We start from the raw sequence: 15,150 nt of genomic DNA, 5'->3' as shown, positions 1-15,150 counted from the left end.
ATTTTGAGTTAATTTGGTGTAAGGTGTAAGGTGCAGGTCAAAGTTATTTTTTTCTGCATTTAGATGTTCCTTTATTCCAGCATAATTTGTTGATAACATCCTTTTTCCCTGAATTGCCTTTGCCCCTTTGTCAAAAATCATTTGATATATTTGTGTGGGTCTTTTTCTGGACTCTCTGTTTGGTTCCATTGATTTATCTGTTTTGTCTATCTTTATGCCAGTATCACACTGCTTTAATTACTCTACCTTTATAGTAAGTCTTAAAATCAGGTAGTGTGATTCTGCTAACTTTGTTCTTTTTCATAATTGTTTTGGCTATTCTTGTTTCTGTGCCTTTTCAAAGAAATTTGAAGACAAGCTTTTCTGTATCTACAAAATAATCCTGCTGGGATTTTGGTTGAGATGATGTTAAATTTATAGATTACTTTGTAGAGAAATGACTTCTTAACAATATTGAGTATCTCTCTCCACTTATTGAGGTCCTCTTTGATCTCTTATATTGGTGTTTTTCATTTGCCAGCTTACAGATCCTGTGTGTATTTTGTTAGATTTGTACCTAAGCATTTTGTTTTTGTTTGTTTTTGAGGAAGATTAGCCCTGAGCTAACATCTGCTGCTAAGCCTCCTCTTTTTGCTGAGGAAGACTGACCCTGAGCTAACATCCATGCCCATCTTCCTCTCCTTTATATGTGGGACGCCTACCACAGCATGGCTTGCCAAGTGGTGCCATGTCTGCATCTGGGATCCGAACCAGCGACCCCTGGGCTGCCAAAGCGTAATGTGCAAACTTGACCACTGCACTACCGGGCTGGCCCCAGCATTTTGTTTTTTTGGAGTTGTTGTAAATGGTACAGTTTTTAAAATTTTGGTTTCCAGTTGTTTATTGATAGTATATAGAAACATAATTGATTTTTGTATGCTGACCTTGTATTCTATGACCTTGCTAAACTCACTAATTAGTTATAGCAGTTTTTATGGTGGATTCCTTATCGTTTTTTTTGTAGAACGGCAAGCTGTCCATGAATAGACAGTTTTATTTCCTCCTTTCCAGTCCATTCATTTGTTTTTCTTATTGCACTGACTAGGACTTCTAATATGATGCTGAATAGGAGTGGTAAGTTTGAACATCCTATTTTGATCCCAGTTTTAGAGAGAAACAGGTCTCTCACCATTAAGTTAGGATATTTGCTATAGGTTTTTAGAAAATATGCCTTTATCGTTTTCATCTCTCTCCTTTTTACTTTTTTGAGGAAAATTAGCCCTGAGTTAACATCTGCTGCCACTCCTCCTCTGTTTGCTGAGGAAAATTGGCCTTGAGCTAATATCTGTGCTCGTCTTCCTCTACTTTATGTGTGGGATGTCTGCCACAGCATGGCTTGATAAGTGGTATCTAGGCCCACGCCCAGGATCCAGAAACCCAGGCTGCCAAGGTGGAGCACACGAACTTAACCACTATGCCACCGGGCTGGCCCCTGTTTTTTTTTTTTTTTTTAAATCTCTGTATGCTAAGAGCTTGCAAGTGTCTTTACTGCTTCATTTTTCACCACTTCAATTTCTACTTTTCCTACATCCTGTATGGATTTTAAGTTTTCCATTTTGTGTCCCTGAAAATCTTTCTTCGCTCAATCATCTCCATAAAAAAACAAATCTCCACTTGCCTTTTAATATTTGACTGTTCTCTATTTATAATTTTCTTCTATTTTATAGGGTCCATTTTTTTCTTGCATTTATACAATGGAGTATACTTGTACAGTTAAAAATGTTTCTTTTTCTGCTAATAGAAAGTCACTTTTCAATGTGTTCTGGATGATTCTTTTTTTAAAGTATTATTTCTTCCCTATATTATGTTGCATTACATTAACTTCTGATTAAGAAGTGTTCTAATCAGTTGTCGTAAAAAATATGTAAAAAAGAAATTGGAAGAACATGACTAATTGTACAGTGGCTCCTTGAGAATGCCGGAAATTAACTTTTGCCAATTCAGAGTATATGAGAGGATAGCTAATACATTATTTTAATGCCTTAAATGCTTAATTAAAATAATATAATAATAATAAACATTTCTTATGTTTATTGTAGTCCAAATACTCTACTAAGTGCTTCATATCTCGTAAAGCCTGTTAATAGTTCTAGTTTATATTAAAATAAAATTGAGGCTTAGATTAAATAATTGGTCCAGGGTCATGAGGCTAAGTAAGTGGCAGAGTTGGGATCTGGCACAAGTAGTCACACTCCTAAGCCATTATGGTATACTGCCACCTAGATGTTAGCTGCAAAACTTTTGTGTGTCAGGCGTTATGCAGTATTGTTTACATAGGTGTGTGTGTGTGTGTGTTTCATATCTTTGAAGAGGAAGGACATAAAACTTTAGAAAGTATAACTTTACCATCTTAACCAAGTGGTCCATGGTGAAGCTGAGATGGGAATCTGATCTGTTTATCTCTTAAGCCTTGTTCCTTTTATATTATGCTACCTCTGGCAGCTGTAATGTTATCTTCCTTTTTTGCTTTGCTAACTATTTAGGATATAGTGACTAAAATAGCCGTGTGTGAAGGTAGATCACGTTATTTAAGTTGTAACAAAAATATATGACAACAACTTATTATATAATGAACAAAAGGTATATTTTAATGACTGACTGTTGTTTATGGTAATTTAGGGGCTCACACCTGTGACCTATCTGTGCAGTGCTTGCAGTGGAACATCTGTGGGTAGTAATTCTAAATTCAAAGAGAGTCATATTCAATTAAATAATAGTTTAAAAAATCAGGTGCCGGCGCTAAGGCTGAGTGGTTAAGTTTGCATGCTCCGCTTTGGCGGTTTGGGGTTTGCCAGTTTGGAGCCTGGGCATGGACCTACGCACCGCTCATCAAGCCATGCTGTGGTGGCATCCCACATGGAGGAACTAGAATGACTTGCAACTGGGATATACAACTAGGTACTGAGTCATTGGAGAGAAAAAAAAAAAAAGGAAAGATTGGCAACAGATGTTAGCTCAGGGCCAATCTTCCTCAAAAAAAAAAAAAGTTAAAAAATCAAAAAGTGCTTATTTATTATTTTTATTTTGGTGAGGAAGATTGGCCTGAGCTAACATCTTTGGCAGTCTTCCTCTGTTTTGTATGTGGGATATCTCCACAGCATGTCTTGATGAGCAGTGTATAGGTCTGTGCCTGGGATCCAAGTTGGTGAACCCAGGGCTGCCAAAGCAGAGTACGTGAATTTAACCACTACGCTACGGGGCCAGCCCCAAAAGGTGCTTATTTTTAATTCAATTTTTTAAAACACCTTATTTTGTCTTCTGTTATTTAGATCTAATAACTGAGAGATGGATTGAAAATTAATTTTAATGATGGCTATTTGCAGGATATGATTGAAGGTGTTTTTAAATTTTTGCATCTCATTTTTGTTCTCTAAATATACTTCCTCTTTGGAAACTTGAGACTGAAATATCACCACTACTTGCTGGAATTTGTATCCTTCCCTCTTTGATTAGTGTTGACTATGTCAATAGTGGCTTTCTAAAAAGATTTTCTGTTTGATTTTTGTTATGTTTCCTATGTGGTCATGACATTTATTAAATTATGAATCCCCTTTCAGACAGAACTTGGATACTATGTTTAAGTTTATGCCAGAAATTCTGTTTAGAATTCCTTTACATATATTCCTTCTAAACTAAATGTAAAAACTTAACATGTCAAATATTATTGACGTGTATATCTTTTTTCTGAGATCTTAAGGAAAAGAATTGTATTCTTTTTATATAATATTTTTATAAAATATTTTTATATTTCCAAGTTAACGCTATTTCTCAGTAACAGATAGAGTTTTGGAGATTTATGTAAGGCATATTTTAAGCACTCTGAGTAGCCTGCTCTTTAAAGGCTACATACGACTGATTCCTTTTCTTAAATATGCTTATATGTGTGTTAGGGAGTTTTAAAATATAAATTTGACAGTTACATCTGTTTTGAATGTTCAAAATGTGTTTAATTTGATTTTCTTCTGTTGAGTGTTCTTAACTTTACCTAATAATATGGCAAGTTTATTCATAATATCTACTCGTTTCTTTATATGGTGAAATTTCATCATATCTTCTTGCAGATTCTTGAGAAACTTACATTTAAAAATGGATGACTAGTGTTCCTAAAAATAATAATGGTCCTATAGCATTCTTAAAAAAATCCTCTTTAAGCCATTATAATAAGATTTACTTTATTGTTAAATGTACAACTGTTTGCTTCATTAATTGTTAAATACCTGGCTTTTATAAGAAATAAGAAATTTGAATTTGACATTTTTAACACTTTTGTTTTTTTGCTTTATTATTTTCTTTAATATCCTTGTTTCATTTCTTTGGGCATCCTAGGGATGGATGAATGGCTTTATTATAAAGAGGACAGAAAAAGCATACTTGATGCAGCTAAATCTTGAAACACAGTATATGACTATGAGTACCTACCTATCTGAGCACTTCTTCAGGATTTAAATGCTTTTTAACATTATCATCCGCATTTATAAGACAGGTATTTTGTTGTAATTATATCCATACACAACTCAAATTTCTGCCTCTTTAGTTACTTTAGTTGTTGGTATGTTATGATTCAGGTGAAAGGCACAAATTTTCCATGTGCTGGAATTACTGAATATAAATGTGAGGTTTAAATACTGCTATATTTATTTGCTACTTTTTATTGAAATATTGTTTACCGGTAGTAAAACGCAGAGATTTTAATTGTTCAGTTTGATGAGTTTCAGAAATTATATACACCTGTTTAATCATCATCCATAACCAAATAGAGAAAATTTTCATCACCTGGGAAGTGCCGAGTTTCACTTCCCTTCACGCTTCCTCTCACTTTCCATCCCCACAAATTGGTTTTATCTGTTCTTGGACTTAATATAAATGGACTCAAATAAATGTGTCTGACTAATATGTCTCAATATAACTTTTTGGGGGTTCGTTCATGTCATTAGTAGTTAGTAGTTTTATCAGTAATTCTTTTGTTGCTGAGTAGTATTCCATTGTACGAAAATACCACAATTTGTTTATGCATACTCCTGTTGACTGGCATTTGGGTTGTTTACAGTTTCTGGCTGTTATGAATAAGACTCCTATGAACATTTCTGTACCAGTCTTTTTGTGGACATCTGTTTTCATTTCCTTGGGTAAATATCTAAGAATGGGATTGCTGAACCCTCAAGCCAACTTTGAGGCTATTTGAGTTTTAGCCAACCTATTGCTGCGTGGATTGGGAAGTAACATAAATGTGAATCTCTCATCTTGTATGGTTCCCTTCTTTTAGGAGTCAAATTCCCCTTAACTTCTGCCTGCTTTTAGTCATTCTCCAATGCCTTCAAATTACTGTTTTTTAAATGTTTTGTCTAGAGATTATAATTTTTATTGCAGAGGTTAATGTGATGTAAACTACTTCCTACCGTTACCAGATTAGGAACTCTAAAAGTGATTCTTTTAAATTATAAATCTTATTCTACCCTCCTCTGCCCCAAATCCAGCAAAGGCTTTCCATGTTGCTTATAATAGAAGTCCAATACGTATCTTGTTGACCTTCACATCTTACTGTCCTCCACCTGGCTCAGTTTGGATACCTCTGATCTCTTTACTTCAAAAGCTGTTCTCCTGGATGTTCATATGGCTGCCTGCCGTATCTTCTTCAGCTCTTTATGAGAAATATGTCACATTGATCAGTGAGTCTTGCCCTGATCCTCATAGTGACAAGTGCACCCTTCTCTATGATACTTTCCTACTTCATTTTTCTCCATAACATTTATTCTTATCTGGACCACTATGTTATTTTACTTGTTTATTTTTTTATTGTCTGTCTTTACTACTAAACTATAAAGTCCACATGGGCAGGAATTTTTGTCTGTTCGCTATTTTAAATGGCCCTTGAGAGATCGTGGGTTCTCAGTAAATGGTTGTTGAATGAATACATGCACAATATCTCTGCTTTACAAATTGTACTATTTTGAAGTTCAGTCTAGTAAGTTTTCTTATTAAGAGGGATATTTTCATTTACTGGTGGAGAAAAGAACACTAAAGAGAGGAGAGTATGGATTGTATTTTGTATTTCCTACTGTTCTTTTGTGTTCTCATTTTGGTTGTACTTTAAGCCTTTTGTGGTTCATTTATTTCATGACTTGAGTTTTGCTGGAGTACTAGATTCAATTATTTACAGTTTTTCTTCTTTAAAAGTAGGAATATAGAATTACTTCAGCTTGAAGTGGAAATTCTCCAAGAGAAGAGATGATGTCATTAACTGTTGATGCAGCAGTCAATTTAAAGAGCTTTAGATCTGAGACCCTTAATCAGTCTTATTTGAAACAGAAATGTATTCTCTGCTTCATGAATAATTGGGTAAAACCAGAACCATTAACAAATTAAATAAAGATTTTACTAATGCCAAAGAACTATGCTGTTAGCAAAATTGCTCTTACGTCATAGTATTCAAAGATGTGTATTTGCTAAATAGAGTGGATGTACTTTCTCAGAGTGTTGCCAATTGTGAGAGCATTAGTTGAATGACATTTCAATGTCCTCGAACGTGTACTGTTACCTTCATATATTCTTGGTATGCAGAGGTGGCAAACATTTTGAAGGATGATTTTTTGATGTTTTCCTTCAATGTCTTACAACCTGGATATGAAGATCGTGATTAGATATTTTGGCCAAGTCTGTGGGTCAAGGAGTATGATTAAGTTCCATACCACCCTGGCAATGAGACTAGGTTGATTAAACTTAAAGGTATAGGTTAGGGAGTATCTCTAAGTTGTGAATTTGTAATAAAGCATTTGTTCCTCCTGCTATGATTTGGTATAGCAGCAATGTTAAAGAAAGGCATTGGTTCAGTCACTTTTGGATTTTTGATGTCCTCTGGAGACTACCTAATGGGTGGCGCTGTGCAGTATGATTTATGCAGTATGCTTTGTGGAGGTGGAGGTAGGCAGTCACTTGGGTGCAGGATATCTCCAATATTGATTCAAGAAGTTTATCTATTCGCATCTGTGTGATATATGGTAATATATTTACATCTGTGTAGTATCGATACCATATTGCATAATGGTAATCTCTGAGATTCTGACATTGTCTTTGCACACTTATAGATGTCACAGTTGAGGATTCTTTCTCTAGGAGGAAAGGGGTATTGTAGGTTGGTCCTGGGAGGTTTATTGCCTCCTGTTCTTGCCAGTGACTAGAGGATGGCAAAGAGGATGATTCATAGAAGGCAGCTGAAGATGTTCTCCCATTGCATCTAAACATTATTCTGTTATAGCCTTTAGTATATTGTATTTTTTAAAAAATAATGTTATTAAATTATAATTTATATAGTATAATCTGTATCCTTTTAAATTATACAGTTTAATGAATCATATTACCATATAGTTTGATATCACTACCATAATCAAGACACAGAGCATTTTCATCACTCTTAAAAGTTTCCTCATGGCTGTTGGCAGTCCCTTCCTCCTGTAACCCTGGCCCCAGGAAACCACTGATCTGCTTTCTATCGCTATAGATTGCATTTTCTAGGATTTTATATCAATGGAATCATACAGATACACTTTTTCCATCTGGCTTCTTCCACTGGTATGATTTTGAGGTTCATCCACATTGTTGCATGTATTAATAGTTGGTTCTTTTTTATTGCAGGGTCGTATTCTATCATATGGATATACCACAATTTGTTTATCCATTTACCTGTTGATGGATATTTGGGCTACTTTCAGTTTTTGGCTATTTTGAATAAATCCATTAACATTCGTGTATACATCTTTGTATGGACATATATTTTCATTTTTCTTGGGTAAATACTTAGGGGTGGATAATGGAGTTATAGGATAGCTATATGTTTACCTTTATTAGAAACTGCCAAACAGTTTTCCAAATGGGTATACTATTTACATTCCAACCAGCAATTTCTTTACATACTGGCCAACACTTGTATTGCCAGTCTTTTAAATTTTATCTATTCTAATGGGTGTAAGGATATTGAACATAAGGATGTTGAACATCTTTTTGTGTTTATTGGCCATTTGTATATTTTCTTTTGTGATTATCTGTTCAAATCTTTGCCCATTTTTGTATTGATTTCCTTGTCTTATTATTATTGACTGGTAAGAACTCTTTATATAGTTTGGATACAAGTCCTTTGTCAGATATATGTACAGTTATATGTCGCTTAACGCTGGGGATACGTTCTAAGAAATACATCCTTAGTCAATTTCCTTGTTGTTTGAACATCATAGAGTGTACTTACACAAACCTAGATGGTATAGCCTCCTACACACCTAGGTGATATGGTACTAATCTTATGGGACCACCATTGTATATGTGGTCCATCATTGACTGAAATGTCATTATGCGATGCATGACTGTATTGTGAATATTTTATCAGTCTGTGGCTTGCTTTTCCTTTTTCTAAATGGTGACTTTCGAAGAACAGAAATTTTAATTTAGGGAAGTTCAGTTTATAATTTTTTCTTTTATGGTTCATGCTTTTAATGTCCTATGTAAAATCTGCCTATCCCAAGATCACAAAGATTTTCTCTTGTGTTTTCTTCTACAAGTTTGATGGTTTTAGCACTTACATTTAGATCTGTGATCCATTTTGAGTTTATTTTGGGGTTTAGTGTTAGTTAGGGATTGTTGTTCATTTTGTTTCCATTTAGATGTCCAGTTGTTCCAGCAGCATTTGCCTTGGCACCTTTGTCAGAAGTTAATTGATGGGTCTATATATCTATCCTTTTGCCAGTGCCACATTGTCCTTATTGCTGTAGCTTTATAATAAATCTTGAAGTTAGGTAGTGTAGTGCTTCCAACTTAAAAAAATTGCTTTGGCTCTTTTAGGTCATTTGCATTTCTATTTAAATTTTAAAATCAGCTTGTCAGTTTCTATAAAAAATGCCTGCTGAGAATTTAATTGAATTGCCCTAAATCTATAGATCACATTTGGAAGAACTGACATCTTAACAATATTAAGCCTTTAAATTCATGAATATGGTATATCTCTCCATTTATTGATATCTTCTTTAATTTACTCCAGTAATGTTTGTAGTTTGTCAAAGACCAGGATTTACATAAATTTTGTTAAAGTTACCCTTATGCTAAAGACTGAATGTTTGTGTCTCCCCCAAATGCGTATGTTGAAATCTAACCCCCAAGGTGATGGTATTAGTAGGTGGGGCCTTTGAGAGGTAATTAGGTCATGAGGGCAGAACCCTCATGAATGAGATTAGTGCGCTTATAAAAGAGGCCTGAGAGAGCTCCCTTGCCCCCTTATACCATGTGAGGATACAAAGAGAAGTCTGCAACCTGGAAGAGGGCCCTGACTCTACCGTGCTGATACCCTGATCGTGGACTTCCAGCCTCCAGAACTGTGAGAAATAAATGTTTGTTATTATTAAGCCACTCAGTCTATGCTGTTTTGTTATAGCAGCCTGAGCAGACTAAGACACTATGTATTTACATGATTTTCATTGCTACTATAAATGGAATTGCTTTTTTGATTTTTGCTGTTGTTTGCTTCTGGTATATTGAAATAGTCGTGATTTTTTTTTCTTCTGCTTTATGTCCCCAAATCCCCCCTGGTACATAGTTGTATATCTTAGTTGCAGGTCTTTCTAGTTGTGGCATGTGGGATGCCGTCTCAACGTGGCCTGACGAGTGGTGCCATGTCCGCACCCAGGATCCGAACCAGCGAAACCCTGGGCCACCGCAGCGGAGCGCACGAACTTAACCACTCGGCCACGGGACCGGCCCCGTGATTTTTCATATTAATCTTGTGTGCCAAAACTTTTCTAAAATCATCCATTAGTTTTAGTAGCTTTTTTTTTCAGATTAACTAGGATTTTCCAGATACATGATGGCACCTTATATCAAAATAGTTTTGTACATATTTGTCACCAGACTTGGAGCTTTTGGGGCAGAGATTATAATTTTATTCATTTTTATGTCCCCCAAATCTAAGACAATATGAAAGTCAAGTCCATACTCTTCTAGTTTTTCTCCTTTCTGACTGCTTCTTTTAGTTACATTTCCTACTTTCTCCTCATTTCAACAACCTCTAAATTTTGCACTGTGTTCGAACTCAGTAACTGGTCCTCTTCTCTTTTCTTTTATACTTCCCTGGCAATCTCATCTAGGCATCAGGGTTTAAATACTGTTTTATATTAAACATTTTTTTCTCTAGCCTGGGCGTACCTACTTGATAATTTCATTGGATGTCTAATAGGCATGTCAAATTTAGCATTAAAAAAAATATGATCTTTGATCATTCCTCTTGAAACTGTTCTTGTAGTTTTTCTATCTCAGTTAGTGGTAACTCTGTTTTTGTTTTTTGGTTTTTTTGCATTTGCACAAGCCAGTTTTTGTACCATTTTGCCATTGTTATTTAAAAATGAATAGAAAATTAGGATGAAGACCTGATTTTGTTGATAAGAGTGTAGGTTTCATAAACATAATGGGATTTACATAAAGATGGGAATTGTTAGTATTCTGAAAGCACCAGGCTTTTTCTCAAATTGGATGCTTGTTGTGTTAAGGCTGGTATCTATGTATATAATGTTTAAGAAGACTACATATATAAAATGCTGGAAATTGAAGATTTGTCTTAATGCCAAGGTGTAGGCATTATTTGTGTTTAGCCATTGGGTGGTGAAGCTTACTTTACTACTTTCTGAATTTTAGATATTCCTCTGGTTAGGACAAAAGTAGGGAACCACTAAAAGGTGTTTCCTACTGGGTGATATGGTCTGAACAGTGGCTACTGTTTTAGAGAGCCACCAGTTAAAATCTGGTGATAACTTTACATTTTTTTTCAATTTAAAAGAGTTAATATTATTGTAATTTTGGCTCATTTTGCATGTGCTTGGAATTATGGTTTACAAAGCAATTATGAGAATTTAAGCTTATATTGAAGTTGTTACATGGATATAAGAGGGAGAATAAAGTCATTGTATTTTGAATGACGTCTTAGTAACGTTGTCAGGTAAAAAGTAATGTAAGTGAGATTCATAGGAACAATCATTTAAGCAGTTTTGGCCTGGGTTAAAAACATTAAAAATATTTGTGTCTCATTTTCCTTGTGTTTTATGTTATTTTGGTGAGATTTAAATCTAGGATGTTGATTAAGGTATAAGTACCCTCAGATTTAAATTTGAATGTGAAATAAAACAAATTATATTAAAATGTTTCCTAGTATTTTAATGTACAAATGTCTGATGTACACAGGACAGAATTTTAAGTAGAAGCAAATGTAGTGTAGCTAATGTAAGTCAAAATTCTACACTGGATTTTGTACTTTACTATGTAATTAAAATATTGATGACTATCATATTTGTTTCTTGGTTATGAGTCTTTGAGGAGTAATTAAATAGTGTACTATGAGATTTTCACCTTGGCAAAGGGACTTTGTCTTATTTTCATTTTTCTGTTGTTTCTTCATGATCAAATTTAGGTTATGATATTTTGGCTAGAAGGGTACGTAAGTGATGTTGTGGTCCTCACAGGATATCCCACCTAGAGGCACATGTCCATTTGTCACATTGTGGTGATGTTAGTTTTGATCTCTTGGTTATGGAGTTGTTTGTTTTCTCCACTGTGTAATTACTTTTTTCCAAAAAGCAATTGTGGGTAGATATACTTTGTGACTGTGTGTTTCCAATTAGACTTTCCCCACTTAGATTCAGTATCCATTAAGGATTCTTACTTGAGTCAGTTTCTTGTAACTTTTGATTTTGATTTTGATATAATTTCAAACTTAGAGAAAAGTTGCAATAACATGAGGAACCTCCGTATACTCTTTACTCCGATTCACCAATTGTTTACATTTTACGTTTTTAATCTGTAAAATGGAGATAATAACAGTACCTAGCTCAAGTAGTGTTGGTTTCCTTTATTTCCTTGTTTCACTGAAAAGAGTTTGTTTTAGTTTGTTATTGCTCTGTGTAACTGTAAAGTATTTTTTCTTTTGTAATTCTAGTTATGCTTTCTGTATTTCCTCTTCATTTAAGTTTTCTGAATACTGATCATTTTCTATGAAATTTTATGTGTGGGAATGTGTATGTGTGTATTCCTACCTATGAGCTTAGGAATTTTATTTACTTTTTAAATTACTCTTTTATGTGAGCATGGGACAAATATTTTTAAATCACAAAATTCAATAGCAAAGGCTTTGGAATTTAAGAAAGCCAACTTACATGCTCTTTTTAGTCATGACTCTTTAAAATTACCTTTCCTTGTGAGTGTTCTTTGATACATTTCAATTCAATTCAACAGATAGATATAGAGTGCCTATTATATTTAAAAGCTCCTATAGAAAAATTAGGTGACCAAAATGCCTTATATTTATAATGTTTTGCAGTTTCCAAAACATTTTGAATATGCATTTTCTTATTTGATATTACCAATATCTCCAAACAGTAGATCGTTAAGGTAGATTTATCATTTTTATGAGGAAATTGAGATCTTGAAAGACTGTGACTTAACCAGGGTCTCATAGCTGGTGAGTGACAGCTTAAGCATGAACCAAAGCATAAGCTTGAAGTTCAGGGCTCTTTTTAATTCTCCCACCGCCACCTCTATGCAGTGACTAAGCATGCGTTAATTTATGCAAAGGCCTGACCACAATGGGGCTATGTTTTAATTTATTCACTTAATATTTATCTTCATCATTTATCTTAAGTACTTAAAGGACAGGCATAGGATCCATTAAGTGAGATCAAAACAGTGTCTTATAAGTCCATAGGAATACCTAGAAGGTGCTTTTCAGTTAAGACAGTGATGTGTATTAAAATGCTTGATATATGAGTGGTTATGACATATTTTTTCCTGTTTTATCAGAGGGTCTCCTGCATGTGACTGTTGAAAATAGCGGTGGGCTGGTGTTAGAGCCTATGCTTACTGTAATCAGCATTAAAGATGAGTACATTAAGGATCCTTACTTAACATGCACCATTAAATTGATTTGTTACTTGTGGTATTATGGATTATGTCTCTGCAACATCTTCCTCCTTTTTACCCATAACCTCTAAAAGATTCGATGCCAGAAAGAACAGAACTGTATCTTTATTTTCTCATCACATCCTCTTTCGAATAGATAATACTTTCATTGCTCTCTTTCTAATTTGGCTTTGAGTCACTGCTGTGATTCTAGCTGTTGAACAGTCTTTCAAGTTACCAATTAGTATTCTGGTTAAGTAAAAATTGTTGTGAGGCTACCATTCTTACCAGTGTAGCTAAGGTAGTTTTATTGAATCACTTATTAGGGTCATGTTGTCAGAGACGTATGACAGTTGCATTTCACAAAACTTCTGTAAATATTGATACTTGAGATTTTCTGGAAATCAAATCTAATTATACTCATAGTTCTGAGGTTGGAGAAACCAATAATCTGTCAAGTTCAATAAAGCCAAGTTAGTACTGCCTAATTTTTTTTTCTTGTGGTAAGGAACATTGGCCCTGAGCTAACATCCATTGCCAATCTTCCTCTTTTTGCTTGAGGAAGATTGTCACCAAGCTAACATCTGAGCCAGTCTTCCTCCATTTTGTATGTGGGATGCCACCACAGCATGGCTTGATGAGTAGTGTTTAGGTCTGTGCCTGGGATCTGAACATGCAAACCCCAGGCTACCAAAGTGGAGTGTGTGAACTTAACCACTGCGCCGCTGGGTCGGCTCCTGTGCTGCTTAATATTTTAGAAAAGTTCTTAAACTATTTTAGTCTCTCTTCACTATTTTTTGTCTTACCTGTTAAATTTTGCTGTTGTGTTAATTAATAAATTCAAAGGAAATGTTGTAATTAGTTTCTGTCATAACTGGGAACCATAGCAAGTTAGAGTACTTTGGAAAGCATGATAATCTATTGGGTAACACCTGCTCATGAATAGATATCAATTCTTTGCCTGGCTCTATTCCAATCTCACTAACTGTGTCTAAACTTGTGAACCTCTTACCATCTGGGTACTTCCATTTCCCTATTTTTTTTTTAAAAAAAGTCTTACCTGTGTTCTACCTAATGCAAAAGAGTTTTGAAAGATAATGAGAGGTCATTAAAGTGCTTATCACCAATATATGCTATTTATTAGTTAAAATTTATAACTATTTAAAAATCCTTGGCTTTAAAATGTACTATGTTAAAATAGTAATTTACTATTTAAAAACCGTTGACTTTTTTAGTGTTCTTCATTGCTTGGTCTTAGAACTTTTGTTTTTAGAATAGAGTGTATTTAAAGACCAGTTTTACTGTTGAATTTGACAGGCATGACATGAGGCCAATCTAACGAACCCAAAGGGAGAATTTTCGGAGTGTGCAGGTTAAAGGAGCCCTGGAACTGCCTTTCCACATAGTCCAGGCTATCCGTGTTCATTTCTGCTGAGTGGAGATTTGCTTAAAGTTGACTGTTTTCTTCCTACTATGTCATCTGATTCCAATCTGCACTTGTCTTTTATAGCTAGAGACAGTCGGATGGCAGCTTAACCTTCAGATGGCTCACTCTGCTCAAGCCAAACTAAAATCTCCCCAAGCTGTGTTACAGCTAGGAGTGAGCAATGAAGATTCAAAGGTAAGAAATGGTATTCCATTGAAATGATGTATTCTGTTTACTTGATCTTGTGCTTTACTGTTAGCAGGGTCTTTGCTCTGTGGATTGAAAACTTAAACACAACTAAATTAAAATTAAACAAGGATTAACAAAGTGACAGATCTTTATTTGTGACAGGTTTTTTGTCAGATTTACGTATCACTTTCTTGTTGATTTGAAGAAATAGCTTGTCTTTGCAAGGTGCCTTTCTTGTAAGAACGTTTCATAATGTCGTCTTTTAAATTCTGCAATGGAAAAAATTTAAAGTAGCCATATAAATTTGTGATTTTGTATTTTAGGTGTTAGTGGCTATTCCTGGGTGTTTTGTGTTTTAGGCTGCGTGTATATGGTAGAGGGAATATTGTTCAGCCAGTGCTTGGAATACAAAGATGACCTGAATTGTGTGTGTGTGTGTGTGTGTGTGTGTGTGTGTGTGTGCGCGCGTTTGTTTAAATCCCAGCTCTTGCAAAATAGAATTTTGGGTAAGTTTTATACTGCATGGTGACTTCTCCTTTAATAGTAATTTCAGGGAACCTGAATATCTTATCAAAAAT

The 15,150-nt window shown here is 34.7% G+C and overlaps 1 protein-coding gene across 3 annotated transcripts in view; it reads left to right on the top strand.

The window, feature by feature from the left end:
- Positions 1-15,150, top strand: part of COMMD10 (COMM domain containing 10) — a 169,696-nt gene that overhangs the window by 18,250 nt on the left and 136,296 nt on the right. For 2 of the 3 annotated variants that reach the window (XM_001503485.7, XM_005599502.4), the window contains exon 5: positions 14,468-14,578. The exons of the other annotated variant lie outside the window; for it this stretch is intronic. In XM_001503485.7, coding sequence (XP_001503535.3) covers positions 14,468-14,578 — 111 coding nt within the window. The remainder of the gene's footprint in view (positions 1-14,467; positions 14,579-15,150) is intronic. 3 annotated transcript variants of the gene reach the window in all.

This window comes from Equus caballus, chromosome 14, assembly GCF_041296265.1.
Source record: "Equus caballus isolate H_3958 breed thoroughbred chromosome 14, TB-T2T, whole genome shotgun sequence".
NCBI lineage: Eukaryota > Metazoa > Chordata > Mammalia > Perissodactyla > Equidae > Equus > Equus caballus.
The sequence above is the reverse complement of the archived record's forward strand: the minus strand, read 5'-3'. Positions and strand labels throughout refer to the sequence as shown.